Raw genomic sequence first — 17,451 nt, forward strand, 5'->3', positions numbered from 1 at the left:
CTTAAAATGTCTCATTGTTTTCATTCTGTATTTTTCTATGTAATTTATCTCTGAAAAGAAATAAATGAACTGTTTTAAATGTCTGCTGGTGTTTTGTTTGTTCTGTTCTAGTCTTTGGATTATTGTTACGGTGAGAGCATGGGGCTGTTTGTGTGGGCTGGGAAAGAAATGTTTTCAGAATCACTGTTTCTTGATTCTATGTTTTTTAGTTCAAAATCTTTAATAAATGCTAATGGGGAAAAACTTATAATTTGAGAATGAGTTCCCCTAAGCTCCGTAGTGGAAGTGTTATTTCCAAAGTCTCTGGGATGAAGACTTCACAAACTATATAGCACGTACCATGTTTTCTCTACACATCATTTGTATTCCACTGCATGGTAATAAGACATTCAATCCCCGTCATTGATCACCAATGAAACATCTTGTGACAGTTAAGAGCTAGTGATAATAAATTCCCTTATATTGCCAGTGCTGAAGATGTGGATAATTTGTAGTAATACTCCTATCATGTCTTATGGCATTTCTATCTCATCCATCACCATAAGGTCTCTAGATGCTATATTTTTTACACTAATACAATAATGCTATATATGGTGAACTGCCCTCCTCTATACCTGTAACATGGGTGTTATCTTTGACCCAGCCCTCTCTGTAGATCATCACATCCAGGCTGTGTCTAAATCTTACAGGTTCTTTCTGCATAGCATCTCTAAAATTTGGGCTTTCCTATCCATCTATGTAGCTAAAACTCTTATCTAGGTCCCTCATCATTTTGCATCTTGGCTACTGCAACCTTGGCCTTGACGAATGCAATCTTGAGCCACTTATATCCATTCAAAATCTGCTATAAAGATCATTTTTCTGGCTCCTCATGTTGATCATGTCAACCTTTCTTTGCATTTTCAGTTAGTTCCCCTTTCTCCACCACCTCAAACATAAGCTACTTGTCTTCACTTACAAGGCCCTTCTCAGCGTATCCCCATCCTACCTAGAATCTCTCATACTTGTTAAATTTTCAAACAAGCACGTTAGAGTTTCCTCCCATGCTCCCCCTCATGCTCGGGAGAGGTAAAGTTACTTTGCTGTCCTCCTCCAAATCTCTCCTTAAAACTCTCCTGTGCCATAATGCAAACAAAATCTTGATATTGCCTAGCAGGCTGGTATGCTGAGGCAATTGCCTATCATACTAAGCAATATTGTCTCATTCTTTCCTTGTGCTCCCCCGTCTGTCACATCTAGCTCTTGTCATGTACGTAGATTGTATACTTTTGGGGGCAGCATTCATCTTTTTGTTCACAGCCTAGCACAGTGGGGCCCTGATCCATGCCTAGGGCTCATAGGCATTACTGCTACTCAAATAATAATTATAATATAGAATCATTCACCAGAGGATCCCAAAGCATTTTACAAACAGTGATTTATATTCAAGAGTGACTCTAGAAATGGCATTGAGGGATTACATGTTTCTCAGTGACTCAGTAGCCAATTACTGAGTTTACAATTGTAAAGCTGTCTACCAGCACTGCACACATGTTACTGAGATCTGAAAGTCAAACTTTGTTCTTTCTGGCTCACACATCTGCCTCGGTGATAAAGATTCTGTAATTTGTTAAAAATTCAGATGATGTGCAAGCCAGACAAGAACACTCTCCCATCGTTATGTTGGCTAAGCAGTGTCAAGGGGAGTTTAAAAAGGGGGGGTGGGCAATAAAAAAATTTATATTTGTAACTAATTTAAACAGATGTAACTCTAGAAACAGAAGATCTGTGGATGAAAATGGGGTTATTTTTACCTAGTCTCTTTTTTCTCACTATAATCATTCATTAAGATTCATGGGATCTCTGTATTAAATGCATTTCACAGATAAGAAAACTAAATCACGAGAGGATATGTAACTTGCACACAGTATTTCAGTGGCAGAGCTGAGAATACAAACAAACTTCTTGTTTCAATCTACAAATAGGAGTCAAAGGACCATAGTTAATTACCTGTATGGAGGTAGAATCTGGAGGCCTCCATCTGCATCAGGCCTCCACTGTGCTACTTGCTATACAAATATAGAAGAAGAAATGCAGCTTGCTCTGCTAAGCTTACAGTGAAAGAGCCTGTCTTGGCTACATGGGAAAGTTTCATCAGTTACACAGGTATAATTATACTGATATAGTTAAACCTCTATAGTTACATTAGTATAACTCGCCATGTGAGCACTCTTATTCCGGAATAAAAGTGTTTTTTTTTCCAGTTTAGTTTAAACTCCTTTCATGTGACAAGCTAAACTGAAAAAAACCACTCATATCAGAATAAGAGTGTCCACTGGTATACTGGTAAGTAATACTATATCAATGTAAAGTCACACTTCAGCTTATATTGGTATAACTTCCCACGTAGACAAGCCCTAATTTGAAGCAAGATCCATCAACAGAATGTAAGACACAACAGGATGGAAATGAGTAGGGAGCAGTGGGAAGACAGTATCTTGCAGTTAGTAATTAGATGGTTTCAAATCTGAAAATGTTTAACTAAGTAAATGAAACCCTCTGCCCCTGTCTATCATTCAACCAAAGCATCCTTCAGTGCCTGATTTCTACAGGCATCACTGCAGAAGTGGATGTTGAGGGTGAAAAGGGTAGTGGCCTTGTATATTAATTCAGAAAGATCATTCCATGCAGCATGAGAGAGCGAGCGAGAGAGCGCCCAATCCTGAGAGGCCACAGGCTAGGATCATATGGGTATATATCACCAAATCAATTCCCTGCCATTGCAGCCCCTCAGGCACTGATGGCACCATCGCCCCTGCTGATCACTGTTTGCGGTACTCTACAGTCTAGTCTCCAGAGGGCTGTAGTGCTTTGGTCTAGTTACGGTTGTTGGGCTTGTGCAGGGGTGTTCTGTGGCCTGTGATATATGGGAGGTTGGACTAGATGATCTAGTGGTCCCTTCTGGCCTTATACCATTGGTTCTTAACCTGGGGTGCATGCACCCCCGGAGGTGCGAGATGCCCTTTCTGGGGGTGCGAGACGTGCCAGATTTTTTTAGAAGGTAAATCATTGAAAACACAAATTAAGCACAGGCACGTAAGTACAACCTCATCAGACCTATATATTTATTAACGTTATACATTTTTTAACGATTACTGTAATATACAAACAAAAATATATCTAGGTTTAAAGAACTGACGTACTTCAACGATTTTTGATAAGGGGTGCGAGAACATATTTTGAGAACCAAAGGGGTGCAGGCTGCAGTAAAGGTTAAGAACCACTGCCTTATACTCTGACTCTATATGGTATCAGGCCACTGGAACTCACTCAGAAATCAGCTGGAGTTACAGATCTGCACCTCGTCTCTGAATTTGGCCCATGGCATTTAAGCTCTTCAGAAAAGGCATCATGGCACCCTATCTGTTTTTATTCTGCAAAGGGCTATGCACACCTACAATATTTTGCTGGGTAAATAGTAATCGTTTGTCTTGCTGGCATTGAATTAATTTGGATTTTAAAGAGCTATGATTATCAAATCTTACAGTAAAGCAAAAGCTTCTAAACAATTTGCCTTAATAAGGAGATACACCTTTGAGAGAGAATTTGCTGTTTTGAGGGGGAAAAAAAACTGTTTCAGAAAGAAAATAATAGGTTCCCTTTGCTCTAATAAAGATGCTTGTGGTTCTACAGCATGTCATAGCAGGAAGTAAATTAGTAGGAAACAGAAAACTGCTAACAACTGACAAGCAAGGAAAGTGCTAAATCAGTGTCTCGATTGATGGCTAGCACTGTCTTCCCCTCATTAATTATAAATTAAAAATAAAGTCATCCTGCTGAAGATGCAATTTTACCATACCTGCAATATCAACCTGCTACATTTTCTAAAATCTCACTAAAAGAGACAAAGACTGGGGAAATTATAGTTTGATGCCCAATTTTTCTCATCAAAAGGTGAGCAGGCTCCAAATCAGAAGCAATACAACTAACACAAGGATATAATTTGGGGCAAGAGAGACTTCTGTGCCATTTCTGCCACGCAAAGGATTCATTCAAGACCAGAGTTTCACAACAATTTGTCAGAAAATGACTATTAGTCAAAACCAGAAGTTATTGTGGGAAAGGGTCAGTTTCAATGGATTTCCTGTTTTGAAATTTTTTTTGAAAAACAAAAGTTTCCAAATTGTCAAAACATCCATTTTCAAACCAAAATGTTCCATTTTTAGTTTGAAACTTTTTATCTTAGAAAACTAAGTTAATTTATGCCAAAAAAATTAAAATGAAGTCAAAATTTAAATGAAATGTTTCTAAATTATTGAAACAAAATGTTTTGATCCAATCCCCTAAATTGGGAGGATTTCTGATTCATAAAATTTTTTGAGATTTTGACTGATTCAGAACAGGATATTTTCCCCTAAATCTCAAATTCTCACAGGACAGGAAGACTGATTCTAATGCAACTCTGTTCAGGACTCTAACTGTAAGGATCCAAATTAAAGAGAGAGAAAATGTCACCTTTATATATATATATAATGTGCAGGAAGTTCTGAGTTCCTGTAGCTCTGTGACTGCTTCCAGAGACCATACGGAATGAATTCCATTGGCTTTAAGGGCTTTGAATATCTCCTTCCATTTTAAAGTCTGTTCTATATCTGGGTGAGGCAGTTCAGGAAATGTCTACACTGCAAAAACGAAAACCCGTGACAGTGAATCGATTGCTTTGGGCTCATGGGCCTTGCACTACAGAGCTAAAAATAACAGAGATGTTCCCTCTCAGACTCTCAGGCTCCACAGAGGGGAGTGGTTAAAAATAACCCTGCACCAAGTCCACACTAATGCTTCCACCATTGCTAGCATTACTGAGCCTCCACAATGCTAGGCCATTGATAGAATATTTTTTATATAGACTTTGTGTCATGGCCAGCTCATGGGCAGTCAAATCCAATAGTGGGAGTCAAAGTCCACAGTCATGAGAGAGGAGTTAAGAGTCTGCTGGGTCAGGATGCTGGAGGATCAAAGGCAGGAGACAAACTGGAGATCAGAACCACAAGCTGATAACCAGATTCAGGCAACATCAAGATATCAGGGGGTCAGAGGCAGGAGACAAACTGGAGGTCAGGAACCACAAGTCTGATGCCAGCAGTCAAGCCAGGTTAGAATGCCAGGAAATCAAGCCGTGGGAGAGGGAGCAGGAGCAAATGTAAGGGGGCACAAGGCACTCCAGAGCAGAGTGGAGCCCATTTGTTCAGAGAATTTCCTGTTCCTGTTGCCAGTTTAAGTGGGCACAGCAGGCCAATCAGCTGCTCCAGGACTCTGCCAATTAGACCTAGGGATGGAGCTTCACACTGGAGCTGGGCTATTGCCAACAGTCTCCCAGATGGAGGGTTGGAGCATGGCCACTCCCATGAATCCTGCAGACCCAGGTTTGAGAGCAGTGGGCCATGACACGTTGTGGACAGGATTGCACCTGATACACCTTGGTAAACCCAGAGTAACATCGTTTACTTCAACGAGTTTCAGTGGAATTCCTCTGGATTTGCACCAGTGTGAATGAGAATAGGATCTGGCCTGTTGTATTGAAAATATTTTTTAAAAGACAATACAACTCTAAGTCCTCATTTTGAAAGACAGAGATGTAAATGTTCTGGGACAAGAGCCTTTTGTCTTATTCATGTAAAACTCCCAGTGATCTGCCAGCCATCTTTCATCTCACGTGCTTCCCAATGGGCATTTCGGATGAGTAAAGCAAACAGGATTTGGCCTTTCATGAATGAAAATCTCCTCAACATTAAGACAGATGAGAATTCTATGTGCATACTAAGAATAAGCACTCAGTGGCTGCTGAGCCCATATGCTATAAAATAGACCATTGTCAAGGCTGTAGTTCATACTTTTGTAAGAAATGTAACATGCAAGGAACACATTGCCTGTCAAGCATACAATATCACTGAAATAACTTAATTTGTTTACTCATTATAGACAGAACAGTATCCGAATCCTGTGTCCCTCTTGTCTTTCAATTGCTTCCTATGTGCCTAAGTGCCTTTGTATGTCACTTAAAATTAAGGGAAAACAGAGACAGTTTGCTTAAGTATACAACCGACTGCATTGTGAAAGTTGTAACCTATGGCAACCCAAATAATTATTTGGTATAGCAGCCAGAAATTCAGGTTCTTAAAGACTCGTAGAAAATGAAATACTTGTTGAATCAACTTTGACCAGAGCCACCATAATGGTATGGTCTGGGGTCAGAAGATATGGGTTCTATTCCCAGCTCTGACTCTAATTTGTATGATTTGAGGAAACTAATTTACTTGTAACATGTCTCAGTATCATCATCTGCAAAATGAGGCTAACACTCACCCAATCAGAGAGATTAAGGCTTATTTCTTTATTGTTTGTAAAGAGCTCAGAGATCCTCAGTGGAAGGTGCCATAACATTAATACTACAATGTGAAATCCATAAGGAGGAAAGACCTCAACAGATGATGCCTATAAGAACTTGTCTGAATGATGAAGGCACATAATAATGCTCCCTTCCCACTGACCCAGTAGCTCCTTCAACTCCTCCCAGTGATGTGGTTCCTTTAAGGTTTTCCATAGGAGAGAGAGGTGGCCAGAAGCTGCTGAAAGCCACATCCGGGGGGACATGATTTCATAGTTCTGGATTCAGTGAACAGTCCCAAGGGATGTTAGGAGGGAGGTGTCTGTCGCAGGTCTGGGAGGTCAGAGTCAGGTGGGAAAGGAAGTAGTTTAGGGGAAAAAACACTCACAAAAGTGAGACATGGGTTAGTTACCAGGGATGAATTGGAGATGGATGGGGAGAGCTAAAACCAGCCTCTAAATGGATAGGGGAGGATTGCGGGGAAAACACAGAATGGAAATTAGCTGGCTGGAGTGGGATATGGGGTGGAGGGGCGAGGAAATCCGTAAGACTAAAGTCTCCAGGGACAAGTGAGGCTCAACAGAAAGCTCCTGTACCCATTTAGTGCCACTAGTCTGTCAGTGACATTCAAGGTCAGTTTTTTGCTAATACCTAAACTACATCTCCTTTGCTGAAGAGTAATCCCCCTACTTCTTGTCCTACCTTCAGTGGACATGGAGAACAATTGATCACTACCCTCTTTACAACATCCCTTAGCATATTGGAAGGTTATCAGGTCCTCTCTGTCTTTTTTCAAAACTTAACATGCTCAGTTTTTTTAACCTTTCCTGAGAGGTCAGGTTTTCTAAACCTTTTATCATTTTTGTTGCTCTCCTCTGGACTCTCTCCAAGTTGTCCACATCTTTTCTAAAGTGTAGCACCCAGAACTCAACATAGTATTCCAGTACTCCTCACAGTGCCAAGTCAATGGAACAATTACCCACTGTTACTCACATATGATGCTCCTGTTAATTCACCCCAGAATTATATTACAACCGCATGACATTGGCTCATATTCAATTTGTGATCCACTATTAACTCCCAGATCTTTTCAGCCTACCCAGTCATTTTCTTTTTTGTATTTGTGCATTTGACTATTCTGTTCTAAGTGTAGTACTTTGCACTTGTCTTTATTGAATTTCATCTTGTTTTCAGACCAATTCCCTAATTTGTCAAAGAATTTTGAATTCTAATTATATTAGCCAAAGTGCTTGTAACACTTCCCATCTTTGTGTCAACTACAAATTTTACATGCATATGATCCAGTTCATTATCCAAGTCATTCATGAAAATATTGAACTGTACTGGACCCAGGACAGACCCCTGCTAGACCCCATGAGATACATCTCACTTTGACAGTGAACCATTGACATTTCACAGAGAACTACTACTTGAGTATGGTGTTTCAACCAGTTATGCACCCACCTTATGGTAATTTCATCCAGACCACATTTCCCTCATTTGCCTGTGAGAATGTCTATGTCCCCCTATGAGGGACTGTGTCAACTACAGCTTCCCTCCTATCCATCAGGCCAGTAACCCTCTCAAAGAAGGCATTTAGGATGATTTGGCATGATTTGTTCTCAACAAATCCATGCTTGCTATTATCCTCTAGCTCCACACAAATTGATTGTTTAATAATTTATTCCACTATCTTTTCAAGTTTTGAAGTTAAACTGACTGGTCTATAATTCCCTGGTCCTCTTTGTTCCCCTCTTTTAATGATAGGTTCTATGTTTTGCCCTTCTCCGGTCCTCTGGGATCTCACCTGTCTTCCAGGAGTTCTTGAAGATAATTGCTAGTGATTCCAAAATTGCTTCAACTAGTTCCTTGAGTACCCTAGGATGATTTTCATCAGGCCTTGTTGACTTGAATATGTCTAACATATCTAAATATTCTTTAACCTGTTCTTTCCCTATTTTGACTTGTGTTCCTTCACTATAATTGTTAAAATTAATTGTGTTAAGTACCTGGTCCCCATTAACCTTTTTAGCGAGACTGAAGCAAAACAGGCATTAAACACTTAGACTGTTAGACTTCAGGTACCCCATTAGCCACGTGCTCTCATCCCAATATTTTGCCATGCACTGTTGCCCTTTGTTCCTGAGTCTTCAGCCAGTTCTCAATCCACATGATATTATTTGAATGATTTTGTATGAGGAATGAGATATTTTCCTACTCACCATCAGTTACCAGTGCTCTGCTTGTAAGGACCTTTCCCAACATAAATTTGATCACTGCCAAGATAGAGCAAAGGATTCCACTTAAAATGGAGACACTAAACAGAAAGTCATCCTGCAAGAGAAGAGGGTAGATATTAGTATGTCTTCCACACCTAGTTGTCCTGTATATTAATGCCAAATTCTATTTTGAAATAGCTGACTTATCCAACAACAAAAAAGACTTTGAGTTATGATTTCCATTCCACCCTTTGCTCGCTCTGGTGTGCCTAGTCGCTTCATCACACATGGTTAGTGATGGGCCTAAGCACAAACTTTTGGCTCTTGAGCCAAACTACTCAGAGTTAAGGGATATTTTGATCTGGGTTTGACTGGAGGCTACTACTCATGCAATGGTTAGACAAAGAAGCAATCAGTTAACTGAGTTACAAAGTCATACTAGCTTCCTTACTTTGGTTGATTTTGATCTTAATATTATTATTTTAACATCATTTCTGGGTGTACAATTTCCTATTACTTAAAAAGGAGGGGGGTGGGGTGTACTAAGACCAAACCCTGGTGCCAATGAGGTTGATAGCAGTTTTGCTATCCATTATTGTTTTCTGCAGCCAAAGTCCTAGTCTCACAATCTGCCATTGACTTTGCTTTGGCACTTAGTTTAAGCTGTTACGACATCAATACAAATACATGAGAAACTTCTATTCCACACTACAAACAACTGAAATCCTTCCAGTGACGTATGACTCCTGTAGCCCATTGATAACTGCAACACAGTGTTAATAGAACTGTCTTGAATCGTGTGAGTTATCTCTCAACTCTGCAGCTTCTAGTAGTTCAATGTCAATGGGCCCCTGGTATTATGATAAAAATATTCTGGCACAAACCCTTATTGACAGCAACAGGATTTGGCATCAACTTGACGCATCTCACCCATGTTATCAGTAGAGGTAACTACCATGATGGAAGACATAAGGAAAGGGAAAAGGGGCTTTGGAAGGTACAATGGGCATTGGGAACAGAGCATAACATCTTTAAATAACTCACTAAGAGTAGTTGGGAATCATATAAATTTTTATTCTATTTAAGGCTCTGAGATCGATCCACTGGCGGTCGATTTAACGGGTCTAGTAAAGACCCACCAAATTGACTGCAGATCGCTCTCCAGTATACCCCATACTCTACCCCGACAAGAAGAGTAAGGTAAGTCGATGGGAGATTTTTCTCCCATCGACTTCCCTCCTGTGGTAACTCGACCTAAGGTACATCGACTCCAGCTAAGTTATTCACTGGAATAGACTCGTAGACGTTAGGGCTAGAAGGGACCATTGTGATAATCAAGTGTGACCTTCTGCATGTTGCAAGCTACATAACTTCACCACCCCATTCAGTAATAGACGCCAACCTCTGGCTGAGTTACTGATGTCCTCAAATCATGATTTAAAACTGAGAATTCACCATTTACTCTAGTTTAAACCAGCAAGTGACCTGTGCCCCATGCTGAAGAGGAAGGTGAAAAACTCCCAGGCAAGTCTCCTGCTCCACCCCCAAGCTGGCCTGAGTGGCAGTGGTGGCTCCAACTCCCAGGACCACTTGTTCCTTTGTTACTGTAAATAAGGTATGCGTTTAACGTCTGTCAAAGTATACAGTGGACAGGAACTGGAGTGGAAATAACTGTTTTGTGATTTGTGCCGCACTGGTCAAAAAAGTCACAAGTCACCATTGCCTCCCACTGATCGTTGTCAGTGGAAATCCTTGTAGCGCTTATATCATAAAATGGGTGAGGGGAGACTATGTGAGGGTGGTCTGACTATACGATCAGCAGCATAGTATCAGCTCTCAAGTAGCACAGCTCCACCAGTGGGAGTGGTGGGAGTGTAGATTGGCCACTGGTATTGTACCCACTAGGCTGACATCTGTCTTTTCTCAAAGTAAGATTAGACAGGATGTAAAAATGCCAGCAGGTGTCTGCATGAGAACTCTCACTGTTGCCAGTGGTGGGAAAAGTGTAATGACGACAAGGCCTGCCAGGGTTTCAGCACTTCTCCCTGGTCAGTATGATACAGGGGTCTTTTCTGTCAGAACTACATATGCTATTGTCTACAGCATGGTTTGACTGACATCGCTCTCCAGCTACCATCCATATCCATGGAAGTCAGGGACGCATGTTTAAATAGTTCTGATCCCCACGTGGGCACAGCCTAATTAGTTCTAAATGTTAAATTTAATCAGAAATGTAATCAAATTAAAGGGGGGCTACCAGTGTACTTATGGTATGCCTTGGATTTCTTTAGAGATGAAGTAAATTTTCCTTATATACTCCGGGAGAAAAAAAACCCTTCAGCTGCTGATCCTAAATATAGATTTATATTTTCACCTCTATATATGTGCAATTAATTATCATTCATTCTTTGATGAATTTCATCAAATGTTCTGATGCTCAAGAAGAGAATAAACCAGATCTTATTTCTCCATTAAGGAATCTACATTCTTCAGAGCGTGAAATGTGCCCTAGCTTTGTGAAACTTCATCTACAAATACAAAGAAACAATTCACTAAGGACTCAGTGGAGCAAATGTCGTGTCTCTCCTATATCACGCTCACCAAGGTAAGACCTAGGGCTGAGATAAGACAAGCCTGCGTAACTGGAATTTTTTGAGGTGGGATTTAAGTTTAGTAGTTTGCTCAAGCCTAGGGCATCAAGGAGTTTTAGGAAGCTAACTCAGGTGGGCATGGCTTTGGGACACAAGATAGAACTTTAACAGGTTAAGGAATGGAAGGTCTTTATTTTTCAGGGCTGGGGCTGAGGTCTCCAAAGTCCAATAGTCCCACATAGTCATTTTTAAAATCTTTTAAGAGCTCTTCCTCTGTGTAGCTCTAAAGCTTCTCTTTCTCTCACCAGTAGAAGTTGGTCCAATAAAAGATTACCTCACCCACCTTGTCTCTCTAATATCATGGGACACGGCTGACAACAATGGATGATATAATTTAAAGGACAATTACAACCTTTTCCCCCATAGGCACATGTTCCACAAGTGATAGATTTACTTGAACTGTCAGGAAAATATTTCAGTTACATTGTGGATTTCATGATCACCAGCTGTGATCCTTACAAAGATGATATACTTCCCATTAAAGCTTTATTGTGGAAATCAGTGAGTTACTTTGCTTTTGTAGCTTTCTGAGGTTTTAGTAAGTGACACATTGTTTGCATGTCCTTGCTGCTTTTTCCAGCATTTGGGAGAACAGTGAACTTCAACAGTGCAGATCAACTTAGTACTTTATTTACAAATTCAAATGTATAATGTGTAATAATTTGCCACTGTATAATCAATGACGTGCTATGGCATAGGGTGCTGTATTTATACCGTTTCTGCCTTATTCTGCCAATTAGTGGGGAATATGATAAGAAGACATTTTTCTCATTTCAACCAGAATTCCTTCAATCTGGTAGTTAGATTTATTCCGTTTAGGAGTTTGTAGAAGTTATATCTGTGTATTGAGAAACCTGCATTACATTTATATATTTATCCATGGATTCCAATAAACTGGAATATTAATGTAGTTTGGTAATATGACTCCAAAGGATTGTGGGATGTGACGGCAAAGAATGGTGGGATTAGGTTCACAATAAACAAGCATGGCTCCTTTTAAGGATCTCAGATGGCAAGAATCTGAGAATTCTTGGTCTAGGAGATATTCAAGGCTAACTATTCATTCAGAATCTTGAAAAATGTGTGTCTGATTTCTTCTATTATAGTAAAAAGAAAAGGAGTACTTGTGGCACCTTCGAGATTAACGAATTTATTAGAGCATAAGCTTTCGTGAGCTACAGCTCACTTCATTGGATGCATTTGGTGGAAAATACAGAGGAGATCCCCCCCTCTGTATTTTCCACCAAATGCATCCGATGAAGTGAGCTGTAGCTCACGAAAGCTTATGCTCTAATAAATTTGTTAGTCTCTAAGGTGCCACAAGTACTCCTTTTCTTTTTGCAAATACAGACTAACACGGCTGCTACTCTGAAACCTTTTATTATAGTGTTTGTTTTGTTCCTTTTGTGTCAGACCTGTTTTGAGAGATGCTATGATTTGATGCTATATGTGTTTTGCAACATAAGGATGTGTAGCATAGGTTTTTGTCCTGAATTCAATTTACTTTTTGTATGTTTTGTCATATCCCTAGTGCCTAAAATGTATTTTGCCATTTGTTATGGCTGCCCTGTTGTGAGTTACTAACGTGATTGGAATTTGTCTAGCCAGTTTATTGGAATCCCTGGATAACATACAAGTGAAATGCAGGTTTCTCAATGGACAGATATAACTTCTACAAACTCCTAAACTGAATATGTTAATGTATTATTTCTAGGGGTTTCAGAAAAAATATTTCTACATACATACTTTATTTTTGTCATTGAACTATAGAACACAATATAAGTATTGTTATAATTATTCACGTAGTGCAATAGAGGATCTGATGACTGAGAAGAATTGGGATGTGAATTGGGTGACCAGATATGTTCTTCCAGCTCTTATTTTTATGGCAGATGTACAAAGTGAAAAATAAAAAACAGAGTTCCTGTTCCAAAGAGCTTAGTTTAAACCCATAAGACACTAGGGACCAGATTTTCAAAAGAGCACAGTTTGCATGTCAGTACCTAAATGAATATGATAGTAGATGAAAGTTTTAAACAATATCCACAGACTGGCATTAGGTACTGTGGCAACTGAGTACTTTATAGATTAGATAGGTAGACTAGAGAGAGAGAGAGAGAGAGAGAGAGCAATTTTTAAAAGTCAAAGGGTTTCCAATTCTAAATCCACTTTCCTTAATCCCTTAAAATGCTCCCTGATTTTTCAGGTGCACAATACCTGGAAATAGGAAGAATGAGGCATCTCTTGGCTCAGAGCTAGCAGGAGGGTTTGGCAGGTGGAAGAGGAGTCCGCTCAGCGCACCTATCTTGTAGATAAGACTGAGGAAGAGTTTGGCAGCTAGGATGGGAGATGAGAGTACCAATTTTGGGTCAATAGGTGAGAAGGTAGCATGAGGGGAGTAAGCTCAAGTTGCTTGCTGGGAGATAGGTTGCTGTAACATTCAGAAGCTAAGATAAGGTGGGTTAAGATAGTTGACAGAGGATGGCAGGAGGGTTATGCAACTGCTTTATGGGTCAGGGAGATTGTGGCAGGGTTTGGCAGTTGGAAAAAGTCCAGTGGAGTGATTTTTGGGGGGGGGTTAAAATGTTTGGAGTTATTGGCACAAGGAGGGGTTCTTGCATGTCAGTTGCTTAGGGGGTAGGGATATGAACTTGATGCATACTCTAATATGTAATATCACAGGGACCAAAGAGTTAAATGTGTCACTCTGTGGCTGTGAAATAATTCTCTTACTAAACTAACTTGTCCTTCTCAGAAATGACTAGAAGAGAGACAATAATGGAGATCTAAATTAATAAAATAAGTCTGACCATCTGGCACCCTGTCCCTTGGGACTTTCCCTCAGCCCCACCTTCTTTGTACCTCTTGCCTTAGCATCTGAAAATCACAAAGGGGGGAGCGTATCTTAGTAACAGGGCTGGGGGGTCTCACTGTTCATTTTCTCTGTGTTATGTTAATTAAAGCAATAGCAGTGAATTGTAACAGATTAAATTTTAGATGCTGAACATTCTCCATACGATGGAATCTTGTCATCCTGGTAAATAGAAGCTCTTTCCTTTTCCGTTTTCCTCTCCCCTTGCTCCTATGTTGCTCTCCATGTTGTGTGACTGTACCCACATCTTTTATATTTATTTAGAGAGAAAGCGAGTGAGCTCATATCATTTCATATATAAAATACCAGTGCACACTTAGTCTAGTTCAGTGCTGGACGGCCATTTTCCAAACCACACAGGTGCAAGCCGCACTGAGCACATTATAACAATGAGAATTCTCCTGTACAAAACACCTTGTCTTGATGTATTATGGGAGTGACCCAGGAGCTGCCTTATAGGACATGGTTAGAACATTGATTCAAGGCTGGTTCATAAGGGAGGATATCTGAGTGCATTTCTTAGGGTACAGCTACACTATAGCTGGGACCATGCTTCCCAGCACAGACACATGCTACCATGTGTATACTGAAGCTAGTGCACTAAAAATGCAGCTGTGTGGTCAGGAGTAATATGGACAGCAGCTCAGGCTAGCCACCAGAATACATTCCCTAGGAGGTGAACCCATATTACCATGCTACGCCCCCCTCCATGGACACTACTATTATTAGTGTGCTACTTGAGCACACATCTATCTGTCCACCCATGCTTGGGAAGCATGATCCCAGCTGCAGTGTAGATCCCAGCTGCAATGGTCTGTAATTTTGGCATTTTAGAATTAATATTTAACTTCTTTTAAAACATTGTGCTCTTTAAGTTGTCAAAGAGAAATTATTTCTAGGAAAGGGGAGCACTCAAGTCTTGCCCCTTGATAAAGCCATCCAGCAGCCCCCTATACCTTAACTAAGTGCACTTTGACCACCGGAACAGGTGAGAACAGGATAATGACAGTTGTGTGTCCACGCTGCATTTAGTTAAACTCAAACATCCGATGAAGTGAGCTGTAGCTCACGAAAGCTTATGCTCTAATAAATTTGTTAGTCTCTAAGGTGCCACAAGCACTCCTTTTCTTTTTGCGAATACAGACTAACACGGCTGCTACTCTGAAACCTTAACAGTGACCATCTGTTAATTAGCTTAGTCCTTGCAACATAAGCAAGTTTGCCTGTTGGGGGATTAGCAGTATCTTTACTCATATAAGAAGGGAAGAGTCTGAAGGGGGGAATGAATATAGCCTCAAGGTTTCATTTCATTGTTGTTTGTCACTAGAGGGATTCCTTCCAAATGTTTTCAGTGGGTCAGACCAATATGTCACCTCCGATGTTTCACTTCTGAGGTAGCCTTTGGATTATAGTTGGAAGAAACTCCAATACAACCCCCCTGTCCTGTTACTAAATTTAAGCTATTATTTATTTGTAATATTTATCTTTTCTGCTTCTCTCTAATTCCAGGTGTGATGAAGTGGGAATGTTCTTAATGTTTTCTCTGAATACTGTGTGGGTGTCTCAATTTTCCCTAGGCATTTCTTAATTATCTCGGTGGTGGGATAAAGGGATGTGATTGTGGCAGAGCCCTAGAGGGCCAGTGTGATGCTGTCTGCACAGAGAATGGTCGAAACCCTGTCTCCTGGCAACTGATGGCCTGGGCCACACCTCTGCAAAGGTGCCAACTGAAGGTGTTGGAAAACAAAGAGATCAGGTGGCCTCCTGGCCCGGGAAAGAGACAAAGGCCAGAGGAGGGGCAGGAGAGTTTCAATTTGGAGCTGGCTGGGGAAATGGAGGGAGGCCTAGATGGGGCTCTGGGCTCCCTGCCCCCCAAGATGGACCTAACTGAGGGGTCCTGTTTCCTGTACCTACAAGCTCTGTTTTAGACCATGTTCCTGATGTCTAATAAACTTTCTGTTTTACTCGCTGTCTCAGAGTCACATCTGACTGCAGAATTGGGGTGCAGGGCCCTCTGGCTTCCCCAGCAGCCCTGCCTGAGCGGACTCACTGTGGGAAGCGCATGGTGTGGAAAGGGATGCTGAATGCTCCAAGGTCAGACTCAGGAAGATCGAAGCTGTGTAAGCTTCTTGCCCTGGAGACAATAGGCTCACAGAGAGGAGGCTTCCCCAGAGTCCTGACTGGCTGCTCGGTGACTCCGTGACACCAGGCTACAGAATTTCTACCAGTTGCTAGTTGCTCACGTCTGCACAACTGGAGTAAAACAGTGGCTGCCTTGCAGGGCACAGGTTTCTCTCCCGACTTTACTTTCAGTCTCTCCCACTCACTCCTGTCTTTGGGGAGTGGTGAGGGACTTCCAAGATCCTCATTTCACTCTCTGCTTATTAGTGTTGGGCAAACAGACCATTATTTGTATTTGGCTGATATTTATATTAGGGGAAAGGTGTTCCTCTTGTTTGGATGATGTACAGGCCGCCTCCCTCTCACCTCCCCAAATAATATTACTGTCTGAATGGTGGAAGAACAGCTTCTTCCCTCTAGCCCTCAAGCAGTTGCGTGTCTCATCATATAGAAGGGGTGTCAGTAGTAGGACAATCTTCCCCAGCCCTCCTGGGATGGGTCAGATACGCTGGGGCTTGGATCACCTTTTGCCAGTTCCTCCTGCGGTTGGAGTGCCAAGACCAGAATTGTCTTCACTGTCCCTCCCCGCATATGTGTCTACACACACACACACCCCCAAATGGGGCTATTACTTCTTTCTCCTTCCCCATGAGGTATGGGTCTCACCTACTTTCTCCTCCTCATGAGGAGGGAAAAAAGAAAATATAAAGATAAGATCGAGAGGCATCCTGGTGGCAGTAGACCAGGCACTAGGAGCACATCAGCTCTGCCAGCTAGGGGAATACAGATGCTGCTCTTGATCTTATTCTTCTATTTTCTTTTTCCCCCATGAAGAGAGGAAAGGGGGTGAGACCCATCCTGGAACGGGCACTGGGGATGCTGCTGGCAGCACCAGTGGGACAAACAACCTGAACTGAGCTGAATTTGTGGAATTTATTCATTCAAAATTCAGTTTGCCCGTCGCCACTGCTTTACACACACACCCCTACTCCGCCTGGTAGACCGTCCCTCACCTGAGGGGGGTTGGACATGACTCCTTCGGGGGCCTGTCAGTACAAGACAGCAGGACTGTTACAGATAGAGCAATTTCCTTATGTGTTTATATTATTTTTGGCCTGAATGGTACATAAGCTCTCCAGCGGGGAGATGTGATAGATGTGAAACTTGGGAGTTCAAAAGACTGTATTGAAAATGTGCCAAACAAATATGGACTTCTGGGACAAC

The 17,451-nt window shown here is 41.3% G+C and overlaps 1 protein-coding gene across 1 annotated transcript in view; it reads right to left on the reverse strand.

Moving 5' to 3' along the window:
- Nucleotides 1-17,451, reverse strand: part of TMEM163 (transmembrane protein 163) — a 159,477-nt gene that overhangs the window by 12,515 nt on the left and 129,511 nt on the right. Inside the window, exon 6 of the mRNA XM_038421601.2 lies at nucleotides 8,587-8,698. Within this exon, the coding sequence (XP_038277529.1) occupies nucleotides 8,587-8,698 (112 nt within the window). The remainder of the gene's footprint in view (nucleotides 1-8,586; nucleotides 8,699-17,451) is intronic.

The sequence above is a fragment of the Dermochelys coriacea genome, chromosome 11, assembly GCF_009764565.3.
Source record: "Dermochelys coriacea isolate rDerCor1 chromosome 11, rDerCor1.pri.v4, whole genome shotgun sequence".
In the NCBI taxonomy this organism is placed as follows: Eukaryota; Metazoa; Chordata; order Testudines; family Dermochelyidae; genus Dermochelys; species Dermochelys coriacea.